Here is a 21,934-nt window from a genome sequence, read left to right on the forward strand (position 1 = left end):
AATGGAAAAAGTTAGGAAAGGGAGAGAAAGGAAAGAGGAGCAGAGAACAGCAGAGATGGACGGATAGACAGACAGACACACACACAGATGTACAGACACACAAATGAACGGCAAGACAGACCAAAACAGACACAGACAGATTGGACGGAAAGACACACACACACACACACACACACACACACACAGACTGTTTGTAAATAAAGACGTGGTGTGTTACCTGGCCGGACACGGCTGTGTGTTACAGAGCTGAGACGCCAGCGCAGGTCTGCTGTGAGAGTCACACAGTGAGGAGTTCACCTGAACCTGTTCATCCTGCACACACACGGCCTTCACCGACACGCGACCTGAAACACACACACACACACACACACACACACCAAATCACTTAAATACTATTATATTTAATTACCACTTTTAGTATCAGTTAGTTTCAGAGAATTTGCATCCACACACTTTGGGATTGTTTCCACCTGAGGATTTCACACCATTTCCAGCTGTGGAACGTTTTGAGGAACTCTGGGAAGTTTTCCATCATAACCTATTAAGGAACTCAGGACATTTGTGCGTGTTTCCACCAGATAGACCCTTTAAGTAACTCTGGAACTTCAGATGGAACTTTCTGGAACTCAGGTGCTTTAGGCCTGTTACTACCAGAGGAACATTTTTAGAAAGTTTGGAATTGTAGCCATGTTTCCACTAAAGAACCTGATTCAGGAACTTGGGTGTGTACATTTCCACCAGGAAGATCCAGTGTTTCTATCAGAGCATTTTCTGGAACTCGGGGACGCTGGATGCATTTCCACCAGCAGTACCGTTTCAGGAAAGTGAGAACTTTTAGACACTTTTCTCACTTTTCAGGAACTAGGACCCTAATTCAGCAATTCTACTAAGACTCTTAACTGACTACATCAGGAAAATGTATATATAAAACACACACACACACATACACACACACGCGCACACACACTCTTGAGATAATGAACATGTGTGTGGTGGTGAAGTTGGACAGGAGGACGGGCTGCATTTGTCCTGCTCACAAAGGTGCTTTTGATCCATCTGGGCAAAACTCTCTCTCTCTCTCTCACACGCACACACACACACACACACACACCATTCAATTTCCATTCACACACACATGCACACACACCATTCACTTTCCATTCATACACACACACACACAAACTCACCCGCCCCTTCCACAACCCCCACAACCCTCATGTACATGCACACAAGCAACCTTTCATTGTGACACACACACACACACACACACACACACCCTGTACAAGGATCTTTGAGAAACACACACACACACTCACCTCCTGCACATGAGGCGGAGCAGTCCGATCGGATCACTCTCCACGTGTAGGTGTGTTTTTTCTCTTGTAGAGGAAGTGTGTATTCCCACAGCACTCCTGGGTTTTTACCCTGGACGAGGATCTTTGAGAAACACACACACACACACACACACACACACACACAGATTCAGTAAAAACATTGAACACTGAAGATTAGAATGTCCTAATGGGTGTGGCCTAATATTCAAATGAGCTGCATGATTGAGTGACGTCTGAGACTCCTCCTGTTGATGCTACTCAAGGACACAGTTACAGAGCAGCAACGCTAGGTTTCACTCACTAGGTTAGCTTTTTATTTGCTAGGTTAGTTTTCACTCACTAGGTTAGCTTTTTATTTGCTAGGTTAGCTTTTTATTTGCTAGGTTAGCTTTCACTCACTAGGTTAGCTTTTTATTTGCTAGGTTAGCTTTCACTCACTAGGTTAGCTTTTTATTTGCTAGGTTAGTTTTCACTCACTAGGTTAGCTTTTTATTTGCTAGGTTAGCTTTCACGCACTCACTAGTTAGCTAAGACTCACAGGTAAACCTTCACTTTTTCATTCTTGCTATATTAACATTTTGCTCTTGCTAGTTTAGCTTTTTCTTTTGCTTTAGCTTTTTTTTAGCTTTGACTTGTTAGGTTAGCTTTCACTCACTCATTGGTTAGCTGACTCACAAGGTTAGCTACAAGAGAAAAAAAAAAGTCTTGCTAGGTTAGTTTTTTTACTCTCAGATAGCTTTCAGTTGCTCTCTCCAGTTTACATTTTACTCACTAGGAAGGTTTTTTACTCATGCTAGATTAGCTTTCGCTCCCTGGGTCACCTTTCTCTTACTAAGTTAGGTTTCTTTCTTTAGGATATTTTTCACTCACTGGGTTAATTTTCATTCTCGCTAGGTTAGCTTTTTAGTCTTTCACTATGTTAGCTTTTGACTAGCTTTCCCACTTTAGATTAGCTTTCTAAGTTATCTTTCATACTCCAGATTAGCTTTGATTGGCTAGGTTAGCTTTCGCTCACGAGGTGATTGGGTAGGGTGGAGTTTTTATGCAAGCTTAACTCACTATTAGCCCCGCCCCTTTATGTGTAAAGAAAACGAATTGTGGCGAGGCATAAAATCAGAGTAGCATCAACAGAACATGTATTGATTTTGTGTGAAAATCCCGTTCACACACAACAGCTGCTTCATTTCCAAATTTCTGTGTTTCACTTTTAGAAAATCGCTCAGTGTTCCTGCACACGGAGGTCAGCTGGGTTCAGACGTGGGAAGACGCCTGAGTGAGAGTCAGCCACACTGACGTTTTTATCGTCTGTCCCCTGTCCTGCGGATCAGGTGGGTGGTCCTCCAAAACCCCTCACTGACTCGGATTTGGGACAGAACCGAGGAGGAAGTCCACTAGACCTGAGCCAGGGTCACGGCAGACTGCCCGAGGTTTTGGCTCAAATGGAGTGGAAAAGTCCGGAAAGAACAGGGGCTTTGTTCTATTCTTAATGTTTGGGGTTTTTTTTCCCTTGTACAATCTGGCAACCTTTAGCCTGAAGGGAACGCAATGACAGCGCGGTCGCGAATAATAAACTGTACAGAGCGAATAGAGGGACACTCGAAAGTGCAGCTGCAGATCGCAGGTTTATATTAATTCCCTTGTTCTGATTCGTTATCGTTTCTATAGTAACAGCTCATTCACAGGGACGTGTACAGCATATGTTCAACAATTATTGTAAATATTATTTATTTAACATTTATGGAAGGAGTCTCCAGTGTCAGCGCTTTGTAACAGTCAGAGGTAAAGCTGGAACTTGAAGTCTTCAGGACAGAGGAGTTTACGCTTCTTTGCGGTTTCTCAGTAACAGGAAAAGCTGCGGGTTTTTTTGTCTTATTAACTTAGAGAGAGAGTAAAGAGAGGCTGGTGAGGGAACGACTGTTTGTAGCTGCTGTAACGTAAGTGAGAACAGGAAGTAACTTGTTTTCTGATGTTCCACAACATTAAATGTAAACTATAAACATATAAAGTATGAAATGTCATTATTTAATAGATAAAACATTGTAATAGGCGAATTGTTGTGATATAAGAGGAATAAAACACTTTGGGACGTGCTGTTGTTGGAAATTAATCAGTGCTGCTGTGGTCACAGTAACTCTGCATCATCACAACACCCCGTCGTTGATTAGTTGCCTGTAAGAGCACCACACACAGTGTTATGAAAAAGTGAGACTGTGGTTCATCCTGAAGGGACTTTTTAAGAATCAGCCATTTGAAGTGAACTTTAACATCGATTTTTACGGGTAAAGTCAGCCATTTTATTTATTTATTTATTTATTTATTTATTTATTTATTCCCTTTCTTAAATTTCCCTGAGCTGGAAATAAAAAAAAAATATATAAAACATCGTTTGTTCCTTTTAGTTAAAATTAATCTTAATAAATATAATGTTTTGAATTTGAACTTAGCCTACATTTAGACTACAGTGTGTCCCAAAAGTCTCCATACAGAGGGGAAATTAATACTTTTTAACAAAATGTCTTCCAAAAGTTTTCATACTTAGTTTATATTATATTTTTTTTCAGATAGCCTTTCAGAATGTCTTTAATAAAAGAAGAATGTACTGAAATCATGCCTGGATCGGAAAGCTGTCGCAAGGTTGCGATGAACATGCAGTTACACAACAGCAGATGTGTGAACACAAGTTCATCATGAGTGTGAGAGACTCTGTGTGTGTTTACAAAGAAATCACGTAGAGGAGGTTTTGTAAATAAAGTTACATTTTGCTAAAAAGTCTTCATTTCCGCTCTGTATGGAGACTTTTGGGACACACGGTAGAAATAAATGATGAGTTCATCGGTTCAGTTCAGTTTTAACGTCTGGACCGAGTCCAGGTTTCGTCCCAAACCACAGGGCTGTATGTCTGAAACTCCACCCTGTTCACTATGTAGTGCACTAGATAGGTAGTTTTAGTATCTTAAGCCCTATTTGGACTGGATTAGTTTGTCATGTGGTGGTGTATAATGTCATTATTACCAGAGCTCTGGGATTTAGTCAGAATCTGTCATGTCAGTAATTTTTTACACACCGTGTGTGCTCATGCCCGGAAAGATTACGCCGTATTTCACTTTCTATAAAATAAGCAGTGTATATAAAACCCTGGGTAATATATCGGTATAAATTGCGTTATATTCTGTGGGAAAAGAGGTTTCGCACTTTTTCTTCACTCCTGGAAGTGCTCACTCTTTTCTGTCGTTTCCCGCTGAAATCAAAACAACCAAAACCGAGTTTAAAACTCATCAGAAGGAAAAGATACACGACGTTCAAAAGAGCGTGTCAGAGAAGTGACAGTTCCGGAAATTTTACGTAATTTATTAATCTACGTAAGTTATTTATTTCCTAGCACATGTAACTGAGTCTATATACATGCAATGGTCATGTGACCTCCTAACAATCAAACACTACAACAAGCGCTTATAATCAAGTACGTGGTGTAGTACACGTGGAATGTTTAGTGTCACGAGCACACGTACATCATAAAGACACGCCCATTTTGTGACATGCCCATCCCGTGTGAACCAATCCAAATCACTACAGACATAATTCCGGATTGCCGTCTGTCCGGAAATCTGTTCCCGTCCCTGTAGTAGTTTATAATCACGTCTGTAGGCATTCTGAAGAATATCCAGTGCACTTCAGAAATCCCCACAATGCACTGCAGCAGGTGGGTAGCTTAGACGATGCAAAACACCCATAATGCACGTTTAAAGGATCATTTTTAAAGAAATTTCTCAATTGTATTACAAATGATTAGACAGCTAGCATTCTCAAAGCTGAACAATCGCCGCTAAGACGAACAAAAAGTAGAGATTAAGTCTACACACCTCCCCCGTTTCGACTCGCACCCTCTGAACTCGGAGTGTGTTCACGTTTAACAGGAAGCGGCTGTCAGATTACCTCCGAGCTCGCTCACAAAACACACAATAACACTCTTCAGTCTGGCCGAGCAGGCACCGTCAGATTAGCGGCTTAGCCTCACGCTAAAGCTGAACCGGGATCAAATTCAGCAACAAGGTTTTACATACAGAGTGGGAAGATAGAAGTGTGTGTGTGTGTGTGTGTGTGTGTGTGTGTGTGTGTGTGTGTGTGTGTGGTGCCTGTATGGGCTCTAGAGGTGATTCTCAGACAGGTGAGATGTTACAAATGTTAGAAGCTTTTAAAAAAATGACCTGGATCTTAATCAGACATTATAGAAGTGTAGATTAGATTACAGAACTATGGAGTTAAATGAAATAGATTTTATTTTCCCCAAATGCTCACACTCCTTTTACACTGTGGAAGGAAAAAAACCACTCACGTGACACGCGCAGTCGTGAGAAGAACGAGGCCGTGTGTCTGCGCTGGACGAGATGCCAGTCTACCACGTTGCACTCGAGTGACCCCGCTCTACTCGACCACAAGAAGCTCAAAACCAAAATGAATGTTTTGTCTGGACTGAACCATTTCAGAACCTCAGCACCACGTCCATGTTTATCCTCCTGTCCTTACAGATGTTTTACTTCACTGCCGACTGTGTGCAAGGTTTACTTTATTCCTGCTCCCATGCTCTCAAATTAATAAGTCTGTGCCCAGGTTTTGGTAGCTTTGCGCTCTCCTATAAAGATAACATGCTCATTATAAAGGATATACGTAAGGAATAAAACTCTCCGTGTTGTGCTGTTACAGGAAAATAATCAGACGGGTGGTGTGATCAATTATATACACTGGTGGAGTTACTTTAATTTTCCTATAACAGCACATCCTGAAGTGTTCTGCTCTTCTTATACCACAGCCAAGGATTACAATTATTTTTATTATCCGTTTATTGTTACATTTGACGTTATGGAATAGCCGCAAATCAAGTTAGTTCCTGTTCTCACGTACGTTATAGCAGCTATGAACAGTCGTTCCCTCTCTTTTTTTCTCTCTCTTGAATTTAATAAGACAAAAAAAATCACAGAGAAACTGCACAGAATTGGAGACTCCTTCCATAAATGTTAAACACATTGCTCTTTACAGAAAACTTCGCCATAACATCTATTTTTTCCGTTTATGTAGAGCGTGCGTCATACACGTCCCTGTGAATGAGCTGTTACTATAGAAACGATCACGCTTTAGAACGAGCGCATTAATATAAACCTGTGATTTGCAGCTGCACTACTGTCAGAGCTGCTGTTATTTTGTCGTTTTTCAGCTCTGTGTGAGCTTTTTGCCTTTTATGGAGTTCTATGGGCGTGGCTAAAGGGAAATCAGCTGTGCTGTGAATGCACTTGGTTTGGATTTATCAAAATACGCACGAGTATGAAGAAAATCAGCAAAAATCTTTGTAAGTCTAGTAGGACTGTTTAGTTCAGTTTGGCCATGAAGACGAGGTCTATGGTTGGCAATCCTACAAATGTTGGTATTAAAAAGAAGATCGACTCACCTCAAAGACCAGCGTTTGATTGGTCGGTCCCGGGGCGTACAGGCTCTCGGGCTGATTACTCGAGCGCCGGTACAAGAATGTGGTTCCGGCAAAGTTGAATTTCCCTGGCCAGTCCACCGTCCAGTCAGAAGTCAGGAAATAAGAGCCATGTTTCTGGCCTCGAACCGCCAGATAACTGCTGGAGATCTCCAGCTCCTGAATACGGATACTCCGAGCTCCAGCAGGAACCGTCACCACCGGGTAGTACTCTGGAGAGAGGAGGAAAACATCACTCTTATTCTAGTGTGTGATCCAGCTGGGTTTGTAATTAAAGCTACAAGCCCCGCCCCTCACCCAACTCCGACCAATCAGAGCGTTACTGCTGCTGAGTGGTGCGAGGTGTTGTGACTTTACCGTTGGCTCGGTGCTGTAAGTTGTACCGGCCGCTGTAGAGTTTGCAGGTGGAATTGTCTCCTTTACACACGCCGCAGACATCCAGAGCAGCGCTGGAGCCCAAAACCTGATCACATCCCACCGACTGCAGAAGAACAGAAATACAAGCAAAAAAAAAAAAAGAAAAAGGAAGTGGTTAAAACCAGTCTTCTGCTCATCTCAAGAGGAAGAACAGACCAGAGGACGATGAGAAGAGGATACACAAAGAGGAAGTAAAACAAAGGAGGAAAGGGAGGAAGAACTGCAGAGGAAAATAAACAGAGGAAAAAGAGCAGAAAAAAAGGAAATGAGGAAGAGAAACAGGAAAAACAGTAGAGGAAAAGGAACAGAGGAAGAACAGCAGAGGAAAAGGAACAGATGAAAAAGAAATGAACTGAGGAAGAAAAACAGATGATCAGGGGCATAGGTGGAACAAGAATGGAGAAAGCACAGGAGGAAAAGGAAGAGATGAAAAAGAGGAGAGGTAAAGGATGGAGGAAGAGAAGCAGGAAGAACAGGAGAGGAAGAAGAACTGTTTAAGAGAAATTGAGGAAGAAGCAGGGAAAAGAAAACAACAAATGAAACAAAACAGGAGAATAAAGTGGTGAAAAATAGAAGAGGAAAAAGTAGAAAAAAGAAGGACAAAAACAATGAGAAAACAGAAGAACAAAAAAAGAGGAACAGTGACACAACAATGATAGAGCAAAACAGAAAGAGGAAGAAGAACAGAAGAAAGGAATAGAGGAGCAAAGAGTAAGAACAGCAGAGGAAATAAATGTGGATGAAGAACGAATGGAAATAATGAGGGAGGGAAAGAGAACAGAGGAATAAGAAGAATAAAGGAAAAGGGAACAGTCAAAGAGGAAATGAGGAACAGAGGATGAGGAGAATTGGATTAGAATTACGTCTAATCTTTCTGACTGTTTTGAGTTGTATTTTTTTTTATTATTATTATTATTCTGCATGTGAGTTTTTCTAATATCATCCTGTCTGCTCGAATAGTCGAGTTTTTGCTACTGAGCTGGTCAGCGTGTTCATCTGGACGTTGTGGAAAGGTTGGAATAAACCAGCGTGACCTTTCCAACCCATACCTCACAGATCCCGTCGATACACACGTCCGGCGTGAGATCGGAGCACGACGTGCCGTCCTTCACCTTGCTGGACATGGCGAAGAAGAAATCGAAGTCCTCTGCGATGCAGTAGAGCTTACAGATATCTTCATCTGCAGAAAAAGAGGAGGAGGAGAAATGAGTCACCTGAGAGCTTTAATATCAAAATGAAAAAAAACAAAAAAAAACACTGGACTGGTGCATCATTAATAAAGACACAAAACGATCCAACAGCAAATTTATTTAGTTGACAAGAAGGAAGAATCCACGCTGATGTAATGTTTAAACTCTGCTTCAGGTGAGTTTAAACAAGAGGAGAGATTTAGAAAGCGCTTTAGAAAAAAACCTAAAATAACCTCCGAGTGATCCGTCACTGAATGATTTTCAGCACAGCAACCAAACACAACGAAGAGCAAACACAACACCACGCTGAGCGTCTGCAGAAAAAAAGAAAAGAAACGCTGGATCACGCAGACGCTGAATGAGGCTCTTCAAACTGTCAGCTGAAAGGAAGCTTCATAAGCCATCATTCAACATTCTTGTGAAGAAAAACTCAGAGGAACGATTAAACGACAGGAAGTGAGGAGAGGATTATCAGTCACACAGCATCAGCACTTTCATCAGGCTTTACGGAAAAAAAATACTTTATTCTACCATGTTTAAGAAAGATAATCAGACGTTCTGACCACAAAAGAGCTCGCACTTCAGAATAGTGAGGAATAAACCACTGCGTGTGTGTGTGTGTGTGTGTGTGTGTGTGTGTGTGGTGCTGTTCCAGGAAAACTATCAACTCCAGCATGGTGTGATGAAGCAAGTAAGTTACTGTTACTGTCCTGACGCTGATTATTTTCCTGTAACAGCATGTCCTGAAGTGTTTTACTCCTCTTATACTACAGCAAGTCATACTTTTTATCCATTTATAGCTACATTTAGTGTTTGTGTTTTCACTTGCGTTCCAGCAAATATAAAAATAAATATTCATTTCCTCACCAGCCTCTCTTTATCTCTCTCTCTCTTGAAGTTAATAAAACAAACAAACAAACAAAAAAAAAAAAAACGCAGAAACCAAGAAACCACAGAAGCGTAAACTCCTCTGTCCTGAAGATGTTGGAAAACTTCGACACTGGAGACTCCTTCCATAAATGTTACATAAACACATTTCTCCTCACAGAAAACTTCACCATTTCAAAGTTTAGGTGAAGTCTCCGTGAATGAGCTGTTGCTATGGAAACGATAACGTAATAATCAGAACCAGCGCATTAATATAAACCTGTGCTGTTACAGAAAATTAATCAACACCTTCTGACCAATCAGAATGGAGAATGCTGTGACCTCTGGAACGTACATGCATTTCTCTCTCTCTCTCTCTCTCTCTCTCTCTCTCTCTCCCTCCGTGTGTGTGTGTGTGTGTGTGTGTGTGTGTGTGTGTGTGTGTGTGTGTGTGAGAGAGAGAGAGAGAGAGAGAGAGAGAGAGAGAGAGAGAGAGAGAGAGAGAGAGGTAAAACGCTTCCCTGAAGCTGCTTTAATAATCCGTCAGCACGAGTAGCTACACGTCTAAACTCTAAATCACACTCATTACGCCTCGGGTGCAGTGAAGCAGCGCTAAGGCTAAACATTTGGCAGAACCTATAAATATATTTTTTTCACCTAACGAACAGGGTCGCCATGACGACGCAACACACAGACAAACACAGGCAAAAACCTGTGTCTTGGTTTATAAACTTCACCTCACACACTGGAGTTTGTTGGAAACTAGAGAACGGGAGCTTGGATATAAACAGCATGTTTAAAGAGCTGAAAGCTGACGGTGTGATGAACTCGCCGTGAAACGTCCGTACCGTCCACTTTGGTGTACGGTTTCCATTTATAGAACCAGCCTCGGAACGGTTTGCTGTTGTACTCGGCACACTGCTGCGCCCGGAAATCCACGGCGTCTCGCTGACACGGCCCGGTGCTACACAGCTGGTACAGTCGACTCGAACCCTGGCAGAATCTCCCGCTGTGCTGCGGCCTTCAGGAACAAAACACAACAAATCAGTTTCACAAAAAACACAAAAGAAGAGAATTAGATTCAGATTAAATCATTCATTAAATGTCAGATACTGAGTGTACAGTATATTCTGTATAGTTTTGATTAATTAATTACTCAATATGACAAGTAATCTATCAGTTGCTGTTTTTATTACAAGGCTTGTGTGTCTATAATAATAATAATAATAATAATAATAATAATAAACAAAATTCATCATTCAATATTTGATAGCACTCAATATTAGACTATTAAATAATTCATCAATTACTGTTTTTATTCATTTTCTTCTGTGTACAAAATGTAAAAAATAAGAGATAAATTTAATTACTTAATATTTGAGCAAACTCAATATTTATTACAATTCTTACATGTCTAAAAAAGTTAAAAAAAAAAAAAAAAAAGAAAAGAAAAAAAAAAACATTACATTTGATAGTTTTTGTTACTTAATTTTAATTATTTAAACAATCACTGTTTTTTTTTTTTACATTTTTTTTCTTTTGTGACTACAATGTAAAAAAAATAATAATAATACAAGATAAAATTAACTACTCAATATCTGAAAATTAATTAATCAATTGTCTTTATTTCAGTTCTTGTGTTTATAAAATATGTAAACATTACAGATGAAATTAGTCAGTGTTAATAATTTAATGAATCAGTTGCTGTTTAAAATTCTAAAATTATGAAAAATTATAGAAGTTAAAATTAATTACTCTTTTTGACAGTTAATTAATTATTTCAGCAATCAGCTGCTGTATGTGTGACTAAAATGTAAAAAGATCAAATTAATTACTCAGTATTTGATAAAACATACTGAATATCTGATAATTAATTATTTAATGAATGAGTTGCTCTTTCTATTGCTATTAAAATTGTATAAAAAATGTCAAGTTAAAAAAACATTTGTTTTGTATATAATTTATTTGTAATTAATTTTAATTGGAATTCCTGTGTACCTAAAATGAAAAAAATAAATAAATAAATCAGAGATTTAAAAAACCTCACACATTTAGTGCTTTAGATTTTCAGCCTTTACTTTCCAGACGTTTGTGAAACTGAATATTAAACAACAGATCTTTAATTTAATCGCAGTCAGAACTCTAGCAGATTTACAGCTTTTGGACTTCATCCTTATCAGACAACTAAAAAAGCGTCAGACTGAAACATGATCACGGAGCTTTGATTTTTTTTTTTTTTTTTTGTAAAGATGGTTGAGATGAAATCTGAAAGAGCGATAATAATCCCCGAGGTGCAGGATGATGTGATGGGTTTTTACAGTTTATCTGATATACGCAGTTATAAACCAATATATAAAAGCAATTATTAAATATTAAAACTCCTCCGTCTGTAATTAAAACCTGAAGGACTTTTTTACGACTCTTCCTGAAAGATCGGCGAGTAGCTGAATACTTTAAATACCTTGGTGTATGAAATATTATTTCTCTTTAAAGCTCGTGTGTACTTTTAATGAATAGAAGAAAGAATAATATTCCCTCCGAGTGTTTTTATTTCCATGTAGATGACTGTTCTGTTTACACGTTTCACAATATGGTCAGCTTTAAAACCTCGTACTAAAGTTTCAACAGAAATATGAAGTGTCACGTGATCTCCTAACCTGTGAAACGTGTTCACGTAACAATGAAGACCTGTTTATTTCATTAAAACAAAATAATGTACGGCTTTGATAAAAATACATTTTGCTTTGCTTGGCTCTATATTCATTAACTTCTTTTAAAATAAATAAATTTACCTGGGACTGTTGCAAGAGCGTTCCCGATACATAACTCCGCCCCCGCAGCTTCTGGAACAATCCGACCAATCAGACCAACCTGACCACTGACCATGAACCGCCTTCGGCCCGTGATCCCCAAACTTCACACACTGCCCCTTACGACACCACTGCATTATGGGTAATATGACAGAACACACAGTCAGATGACACTTTGTACATTTTTAACAGGATATCAGTTCAAAAGTTACGTCAACAAAGTTACGCTGGGAAAGTTCCTCGTATTCAGAGTCGGGTTACGCACATGCTAATACATCACGAATACACTGCAGCTGATTCTAGTCGTGATAATTATTAATCATGTGATCACTGCAGAATTCTTAACTGCGTATACAGTAGTAATAAAATAGCACTTGATGCAGCGCATCTTATTTGTTTGCACGATGAATAAGAAACAAGAGAGATCGTGAACCTTCGGCAGGAATGAAAACGCAGGACTGACTGAACCAATCACAAAAACAGTTATTGAGTTTTATAACATTACATAAACATTATATTTAAATTCTGTGTACCGACATAGAAAACTGACATCATGATGTAATGAATAACACAGTGCAGTTATACAAAAGTAATCCACGAAGGGGTGGTGTGATACAGTACAACGTGAAGCAGAGTGCCCTTACCACCCTGATGTTGATTATTTTCCTATAACCACATGGTCTGGAGTGTGTTATTTCACTTATACCACGCCGATTTGCCAACAATTACAATGTTTAATTTATCAAAAATGAGCATTTTTATGGTTTAAAGATTTAATGTTGTGGAACATCTGAGAGACAAAGTTAGTTCCTGTTCTCACTTACGCTACAGCAACAGTCATTCCATCACCAACCTCTCTTTCTCTCTCTCTCTTTCTCTCTCTCTCTCGCTCTTTGTCTCTCTCAAAAAGAAAATGACACAGCTTGTCATTTTACAGAGAAAGTGAAAAGCGTAACTCCTCTGTCCTGAAGACTTTAAAAAGCACCGTGACTATTACAAAGTGCTGAGACTGGAGACTCCTTCCACAAATGTTAAAATAAACGTCTTCTAACAACAACGTCATCACATCAACGATTATCTGTTTTTCTTTGTTAAACAACAACACCTTTTATTTTTGTAATATAATGTATTTCTCCTTTCATTAGTGTTTTATATGTTTGGAGTTTCATATGATCTTCACTATGTACAGCGGACAAAAAGTTGTAGCATTATAATGTATTATAGCAATATTTAGCTACAGTAATACAGTTAAATACAGAAAGTCAGCAGATAAAATCTACAAGCCAGTAAAAATAATCAGAAATATTAACACAAGGTTTCTGTGCTCTGAAAAACACATTAGAGAGAGAGAGAGAGAGAGAGAGAGAGAGAGAGAGAGAGACTGGAAGACTAGGCTGGGAGACTACAGAGTGTGTATCTGTAGAGGGATCTTGGAGTGTGTTGGACTGGGACAGAGCCCAGCGCTTCACCTGGAGCACAGTGCTGAGCCAAACCCCACACACACACACACACACACCCCCACACACACACACCCCACGAGTTGATTGCTAGTAGCTTATGCAGAAGAAAAATGAGAGACACGGTGTGTACATCCACACTGTTTAACACCAGTCCTCTGTGCGTGTGCGTGTGTATGTGTGTGTGTGTGTGTGTGTGCATGTATGTGGGCGTGTGTGTATGTGTATGTGTATGTGTGTATGTATGTGTGTGTGTGTGTGTGTGCATGTATGTGGGCGTGTGTGTGCGTGCGTGTGTGTGTGTGTGTGTGTGTGTGCATGCGTGTATGTGTGTACATGTATGTGGGCGTGTGTGTGCGTATGTGTAGGTGTGCGTGTATGTGAATGTGTGTGTGTTTGTTTTTGTTTTTTAATTGGCTCCTAAATGGACAATCTTGACTGAAGTGTAAGAATCGACGTGTGGATTAAATTTGGATTACATATTCAAACAACACATCGTGCTATTTATCCATTTATAGTTACATTAAATGTTATTTAACTTTTTTCTGTTAGTTTCTCTGTTTCGATGAAGACTCACAGACTCAGAGTGCCGCTAGCCCCGCCCCTTTGTTACCCCTGCCTCCTGTAGGTTGTTGTAGCGTTTGGCTGATGGGTGCCAAAACTTTTGGTTAATCATGCATGAGGTCAAAGGTCACCCTCTCACTCACCATATCCGGTCCGCATGTCGTCCCCTCAGCAGCAGGCATGAACTTGGTCTCACACCGATGCCCTGCCCGATGGCACCATAACGACTTACAGATGTCCTACAAAGAACCCACACACACACACACACACACACACACACACACACACACACTTGCATTAACACTTACATTAACACTTACATTAACCTAGCACTATACAGATTAAAGTAAATAGAATACATCTAACATAGCACACTTCATAGCTAGCGAGCGGGTGATTTTAGCCATATTTAAAATTTATTATAAAGTTGTAATTGAAGCTATGAGTGCTAACCCCGCCCTCACCCTCACTCTTAACCAATCAGAGCTTTACAAACCAGCTGGAGCTTTAAAACAATGCCGACCTTTACGAAGCTTTGGAGTACGCAGCTACAAGTTATCGCTCAAAAATATGCCAAAAGAACCGTCATCAAAAATCAGCAATAGACATATGAATCTGGAATGACTGACAGCTGCACAGGTGTTTTGGACTCTCTGATATGAACTGACCCCCTGGAAGCTCCGCCCCCTTTCCCATATCTCAGACTAGTACATTAGCACAGACACATTTCTGTCTGTGTGTATTTCACTTAGCTAACATTAGCCAAATACATAGTTAACATCAGTTCACTGTATTTGTTAGGGATGTTATCCAATAAATATTTTTGGCTGAAAATTGTCCAAAACAGCACTTTTTTGGCTGAAAGAGAAAAGACTTTTTACCAAAGGATCCCCAAGATTGAATAGTTTTATAACAAATAAAGCAAATCCAAGTGTTTAAAAACACAGATGCATTTCAAACCACACAGTAAAAACTGAAGTGAGCGTATTTACTGGGTTTTACGGTAATCATCAGACGCTTAGGGGGAAAAAGCAGCCACTTGTCTGTTTTAGTTAAAATGTAGGCACTAGAATTTAATGAATTCTTATTCAGTTCTGTAAATCATGTTTTTTTTCTAGAATAGGAAGAAAGAAAGTGTCAGTGTAAACTTTCCTAGCATCTTTTTCATCCTGAAACCATCCCAAACACGCTAATCCAGTGTCGTTAGCACTGCTAATTACTCCCCCGGCCGCTACGTGACGAGGACACTCAACTCGGCGGGAAGAAGAAAACAAAACCACTGGGCGTCACCGGCCACAATCCCACTAAATTAAGATGTACAGCTGCTTTCCTGGGAAGTCGGCTTCCAAAAAAACACCACACAAAGGCCTTGAAAGAAAGAGGCTGTAGCGTAGCGGCTAATCCTGCAAAATAACCCACGCCGATCCGCTTCCCAAGACTTTACACAGCGCCTCAGTGTTAAACCACTCGACATTTACATGTGAATGTGTGAATCAGACGCTGGGCTGATGGAGGAAGCCAGCGGGTCCTCTGTTGGCCCGGTACGTGGGAGCCGTCGCTGGGATTTTGGCTCCGAGTGTGGAGCGAAGTGCGTGTTAGCGACGAGGACGATGAACCCCTCTGCTGCTAGCGAGACAACAGAGACAGCGAAATGATTTCACCCAGTGTGTTTTATATAAAACTCTGCAAATCATCATTGATTGATCATCACTGACCGGAAATGTTAACAGTAAAAGCTAATATGCCAAAAAGACAGCTGCTGAAGTTCATTAAAGTGCCGAGTGTCACAGAAGAATACTACTGACTATTATTCATCTATCTGGAGAATTTATTTTATTACTTTTTACATGAAATGAGTTTCACTGAACGCAGCTGTATTCACTTTGAGGAAAAACAGAAAACTTTGGGCTCTGGAGAAAAGGAGTCAGATTTGAGTCAAAGTCATGTGACACTGAGTTCACAAGTCCACGTCTCTGAACCTTTACTTCAGCTTTAACAGAAAACACGGTTTTAAAACATGCAAGAAGTCAAGGGGATAAATTATATTTATTTTTCTAGTATTCCTTTCCACTCACAGAAACCAAACCAGCTACCACTTCCTTCATTTATTATTATTATTATTATTATTATTATTATTATAGATAGATAGATGTACTTGATTGATCCTCAAGGGGAAATTTGGGAATAAAAGCTCATTAAATAAAAAGCTCAGTAATATATCACATTTTTTCTATGATCTATTACTGAGCTTTTTAATTAACTGAGCTTTTAATTCCAGCATTTTGCACCCACAGAAACAAAACTTTTATTTATATATATAGTACTGTGCAAAGGGCAACCTATTTTTTTTAGTACAAACTTTGTTATATATTTTTATTTTCTGACTTCTACGTTATTGATTCAGTACAAAAAACGTTTTAGATTCCAAACGTTAGTTTTTCGGCACAAAATGAAATGTTACAGAAAAATGTTTGTATGTCAGTAAAGAAAGCAGCAGATTCCATAAGAGACACTTTTCAGATAAAAACATAATGAAGGCTGCTGGGTTTCGCTGCAGAAATAAGAAGCGAGTCGACAGTCAAAGTCTCCAGAAGAACTGTGGCTGCTTCTGCAAGATGCTCAGTAACACTTACAGCTCATTTCCTTAGAAAACTGCACACACTGCACCTCAGATACTGCTTTATTTTAAAGTGAAGGATCGTCACACCAAATATTGACTTTGTTTCATTTATTACTGTTTACTGCTCTTTACAGTATTTTTTTTGATGTGGAAACATTTAATTTCACTATTTTTGAAGGCATCTTTGCTCTAGAACATTTCTTTGCATGTGCCTAAGACTTTTGCAAAGTACTGTGTGTGTTTGTTTGTTTGTTTGTTTATTTTTGTATACCTGATCTCCATACACACAGAAACCAAACCAGTTACACATTTTTCTATTTTTATTAAAACTGCAGTTATATTCAAGTTCAACATTATTAATACTTGTTAACTTAGAGATTTAGATTAATTAGGAAATACACTTGATGAGGTCTTGAATTAAATGTGTTTAAAAAGATGCATGTCAATTAAAAGAAGGAAGATAGATAGATAGATAGATAGATAGATAGATAGGACCACAGACCTCTTGGCTGTACATTACTGACTGCACTTTTTGAAACATGGCGTTATGTTTATCAGACGTTACCTTGACGAAGTCGAGTCTGCAGGTCTTGGCCTTGGAGCCGAATTGCCACTTGCACTGTGTGTCTGCGTCGTAGATCTGCCCCGGGAGCTGCTCCGGGTATTTATACTGACCAATCAGCTTCGGTTCGTCCACCAAACACGAGGCCTGAGCTGTGCTGTGAACAACACACACATACAGATGCATAACATAACCTCTCCTTGCATTAACTCTAGTGTGTGTGTGTGTGTGTGTGTGTGTGTGTGTGTGTGTGTGTGTGTGTGGATCATCACTTTTACCCCAGGAAGCGGTTGAGGTACTGGCGACTGCAGGACGACCAGGAGAACACACCGTTATTCCCCGCCAGAGTCGGAGACATGATGTTCCCCTCCGCCTTCCTGCAGGGATTTCCCTCTCCATCATGGATCATCCCGAAACTGAGACGGAGCGAGAGATCAGGTGACACAGATACACACCTTTCTCTGTCATTTTGCCGCTGCTGTTGGCATAATTAGTTTGGTTCCAGCACCAAAATGCTGCGGGTGTTTAATTTAAAAATAAATAAAAGATATGTGGGTGTTTTTGTGCAAAGCTAAGGACTATTTTTTAAAATTAACTAATAAACACCTGAAAAAATGGAAAGTGGTTTAATAGGTTCAAAGCTCAAGAATTAGAGATGGCACTTTTTCTTTTCTGATACTGACACCAAAACCTTGAGTATCATCTGATACCGATACTCATCTGATATTGTTTTAATTAAAAATTACTAAGCCTTAAAATGTTTTTTTTTAACTGAAGCCCTTCGCTGTTAAACTCTATCATACAAAAATCACTTACACTGTAAATCTAATAAATATAAATACAATAAAATCAATCCTAACAAAAGAAAAAACAGTCAAGTCTCTTTATATGGAAACGTTTCCAGTTCCAAAAATAAATTTCTTTTTCAAATTCAATTCCAATCTTTGGCATGTGTTAGAGGATCTGATATCCGATCCACCATTTTTACTCGTATCGACCCGATTCTGATGCTGGATATCGGCTCAGTATCAGCCATCTCTTTCAAGAGTAGAAAAAAGTGCAAAGAGACTGGTTTTATGTCTTTGTTTGGAGATGGAGTGATCATTACATCACCTGAGCAACTCAAATTATTTACAAGTTCACTACTAAAATAATACAAACTACATCACAACCTTAAATCAACTGTCTGAGAGGGAAAAAAAAAACATTTTACTGGTAATTACAGCTGATTAGAAACTAATCATCGGCTAGTCCGTTTTGTTGGTTTTGAAACAGTCCATGTTTGATTCTGATTTCCGCTGTGTAATAACAGCTGTGTTTAAAGTGTCGCGCTGTACAAAAGGAAAATCAGGAAAACCAGTCTGTGTCTGTGTCACATGGTGCGATATCGGTTATGTTCACATCTGCTGGACGTCAGATCATACGATTAAAATTTCTCTCTTGAGAGTTCTACGATGTGATACTGCTCTTGTTTTAGACACACATCGCAGCAGCGTTCACATTTCAACATTCTGGGCCAAAATTTTTTCACTCTTGAACTTTTGGTCTCAGGTGAACGAGTCATATAAAGCGATCGGAGAGCACGCAATTGACCTCATGACCAACGAATTCTTTCATGACTTCGTGATTTACTGGGATGAAAATCTTAGTGGAAAGCTGCTGACAAGTTATAAAAGACACACACACACACACACACACGTCATACATGCAATCTGTCATCTTGAACATAATCAGTGTTTAACGTAATAAAGGTAAGATCATCGTAAGATCCTTCATGGGTGTTTTTATTTTTCTGCCTTGCTAGCTCATTACTGGCTTCATCATTTTGCTTTATTCGAGAGTGGACAAAAATAAACGTTTTTTTATTTAATCCCACTTCCACCAGCTCCCATCGTTATTTCTCCTTGTATCCGCCCACAATAGTTTGTCAAAATATTTACCAATAAATAATTTAGCTCACAGTGACCCTGGATAAGGATAAAGCAGGTACTGGAGAGAAATGAAAGCCTCAAACCTGAGATGTGTGTATAATACATATATATATATATATATATATATATATATATATATATATATATATATATATATATATATATATATATATATATATATATATATAGACTTTAATGTTGTTTTATTGAACGTAACTGGAAATGTGAGAAAAAAAAAATCTTGCTTTCACAGCTTTTTAGCCTTTTTTTTTTTTGTCAAACTCTTTTTTTTTTTTCTGGAATGTAATCAGACCTCTAACCCGCCCCTGAGGCACTCCGAACTTTATTTTATGAAGTCAATTTCTTTTCCTTTGATTAAACAGTAGTAAAATAAATAATATCCATGATCAATACATGTGGGTTCTGTGTTCATCCTTGTGTTTCGCTTAACTACTTTTTTTTAAAAAAATGGATCTACTCATGTTACACCTGCAAGGTCTTAACAAGTGAAATATGAAATCACTTCAGCTCAGCTTGTCAGCGCTAAACATTTTTAAGATGATGGACTTTCATTTTTGCCCTGAAGCTGTTTTAGACATTCCTAAACCAGCTCCTTTTATCAGAGCGACATGATTATGCCATCAGCAGTGCTGGACTTCAGTAGCAGTTCACTCTGAGCTCCTGACAACCTCAGAGAGAAAAACACGATGAATCTCCTGTAATCTCCTGTCAGATACACACTTCCTTTTATCTCAATGGAAACGCATAAACACAACAGAAAGCCTGAAGCCTGCGGTGCTGCTGCAGGTTTACTCTCCAGTATGAGGATGACGAGGTAATAATGGATGTGGTAATATGGTCTGGTTCCATCCTGCAGCCCATGTGTCTAATCTCACCGATTTTATGTGATGAGGTTTTTTAATTACATTTGATTTAGACTCATTTAATCTACTTGTGATTGTTATTTTTCTTATTTGCCAAAAAGAAAGCCTGGTGAAGGTCACATCCTTTCACTAGGATTTACAGGCACAGTGGCTACACCCCCTGTACCACAACTCTTAAGCACAGATGTCACGCCCCCTTACTGGAACTCAAACTGAGGCCACTCCCCATTTAGGGTTCTCAAGCACAGAGTCACACCCACTTTACTGCAACTAAAGCACAGGGGCCACAACCTGTTTTACTGGACTCTCAGGCACAGAGGCCATGACCCTTTTACTACAGCTCAGTAACAGAGGCCACACCTCCTTTACTTTGGCTCAGGCAGAGAGGCCACACCCCCTTCACTACAGCTCAGGGAAAGAGGTCATGCCCCCTTTATTAGGACTGTCAGGCACCGAGGCCACACCTCCTTTACTTGAACACTCAGACACAGACCATGCCCCCTTTACAATTACTGTGAGTGTGTGTGTGTGTGTAGACGTACTTGTGCCCTGACTCATGTGCGATGGTGAAGGCAAGGCCCAGTCCGGTGTCTTCGTTTATGGTGCAACTGCGATATTTACTGCACATCCCACTGATGGGGGCGAAACCTACAGGGCGGAGACAGGGGCGGAGTCAGATTGATTGACTTTGTGGTATAAACAGTGTGTTCGTTTGTGTTAGGACCTGCTTACCCAGCGTGTCACATGGTTCATTCTTCCATGAGCAGATATCAAGGCCTGTGAGGAGAACAGCGTGATCGTGTCTCTTGCCGTTTTTACCCATCAGCCCCGACTGCCACTGGCAGAAACTGTTCAGCGTCTGATCTGCGTGGTGAGAGATGGAGAGACCCAGCTAAAGCACAGAGAGAGAGAGAGAGAGAGAGAGAGAGAGAAAATGATGGAGATTAAATAGAGATTAGATGGAGATTAGTGAACAAAAAAGAAAGATGAAAATGCTTCATTAACCCTTTCGTTCTTTATTTAATTCAGTTTTTGTAGTGACTATAAAAAGATGAAAAGGATTTTATTATCAAGATCAAAAGAATTCTGTCTCATATGGATTTATATAAAAGTTTTCCTCTAAAAGCAGGAAACAAGGCAGAGCTTATTATAATTAACCATCTGTTATGATTTTTAAAAAGCTGATTTTTTTAATGTAAAACATTCATACAACAGAGAATTAAAAAAACTTTTTCAAATATCTATGGTATGTATGGGAGACAGCCAGACAGAGAGGGGGGGACAGATAGACAGGCAAAGAGACAGACAAACAGAGAGAGATGGATAGACAGACAGTCAGAAGGGGAGACAGACAAACACTGGAAGACGGAGGGGGACTCACAGGCAAAACAAGGCAGACAGAAAGAGGGAGACAGACAGAGAGAGTCAGATGGGCAGACAGACAGACAGAGGGAGGGAGAAAGACAGACAGAGGGAGGGAGAAAGACAGACAGAGGGAGGGGGAAAGAGAGACAGAGGGAGGGAGAAAGAGAGACAGACAGACAGACAGAAAGGAAGGAAGGAAAACGACAGACAGAGGGAGGGAAAAAGACAGACAGAGGGAGGGAGAAAGAGAGACAGATAGACAGACAGAAAGGAAGGAAGGAAGGAAAACGACAGACAGAGGGAGGGAGGGAGAAAGAGAGACAGACAGACAGAAAGGAAGGAAGGAAAACGACAGACAGAGGGAGGGAAAAAGAGAGAGAGACAGACAGACAGATGGAGGGAGGGAGAAAGACAGACAAACAGACAGACAAAGGGAGGGAGAAAGACAGGCAGAGGG

The 21,934-nt window shown here is 39.7% G+C and overlaps 1 protein-coding gene across 1 annotated transcript in view; it reads right to left on the bottom strand.

Moving 5' to 3' along the window:
• adamts18 (ADAM metallopeptidase with thrombospondin type 1 motif, 18) overlaps nucleotides 1-21,934 on the bottom strand; it is a 63,994-nt gene that overhangs the window by 11,838 nt on the left and 30,222 nt on the right. The window contains exons 7-18 of the mRNA XM_034299852.2: nucleotides 20,845-21,004; nucleotides 20,655-20,760; nucleotides 17,576-17,713; nucleotides 17,301-17,454; nucleotides 14,259-14,354; nucleotides 12,077-12,225; nucleotides 10,133-10,305; nucleotides 8,277-8,407; nucleotides 7,168-7,291; nucleotides 6,775-7,022; nucleotides 1,317-1,437; nucleotides 218-344 (exon numbers count right to left, since the gene is read on the bottom strand). Coding sequence (XP_034155743.2) covers nucleotides 218-344; nucleotides 1,317-1,437; nucleotides 6,775-7,022; nucleotides 7,168-7,291; nucleotides 8,277-8,407; nucleotides 10,133-10,305; nucleotides 12,077-12,225; nucleotides 14,259-14,354; nucleotides 17,301-17,454; nucleotides 17,576-17,713; nucleotides 20,655-20,760; nucleotides 20,845-21,004 — 1,727 coding nt within the window. The remainder of the gene's footprint in view (nucleotides 1-217; nucleotides 345-1,316; nucleotides 1,438-6,774; nucleotides 7,023-7,167; nucleotides 7,292-8,276; nucleotides 8,408-10,132; nucleotides 10,306-12,076; nucleotides 12,226-14,258; nucleotides 14,355-17,300; nucleotides 17,455-17,575; nucleotides 17,714-20,654; nucleotides 20,761-20,844; nucleotides 21,005-21,934) is intronic.

Source organism: Pangasianodon hypophthalmus, chromosome 25, assembly GCF_027358585.1.
Source record: "Pangasianodon hypophthalmus isolate fPanHyp1 chromosome 25, fPanHyp1.pri, whole genome shotgun sequence".
Lineage (NCBI taxonomy): Eukaryota > Metazoa > Chordata > Actinopteri > Siluriformes > Pangasiidae > Pangasianodon > Pangasianodon hypophthalmus.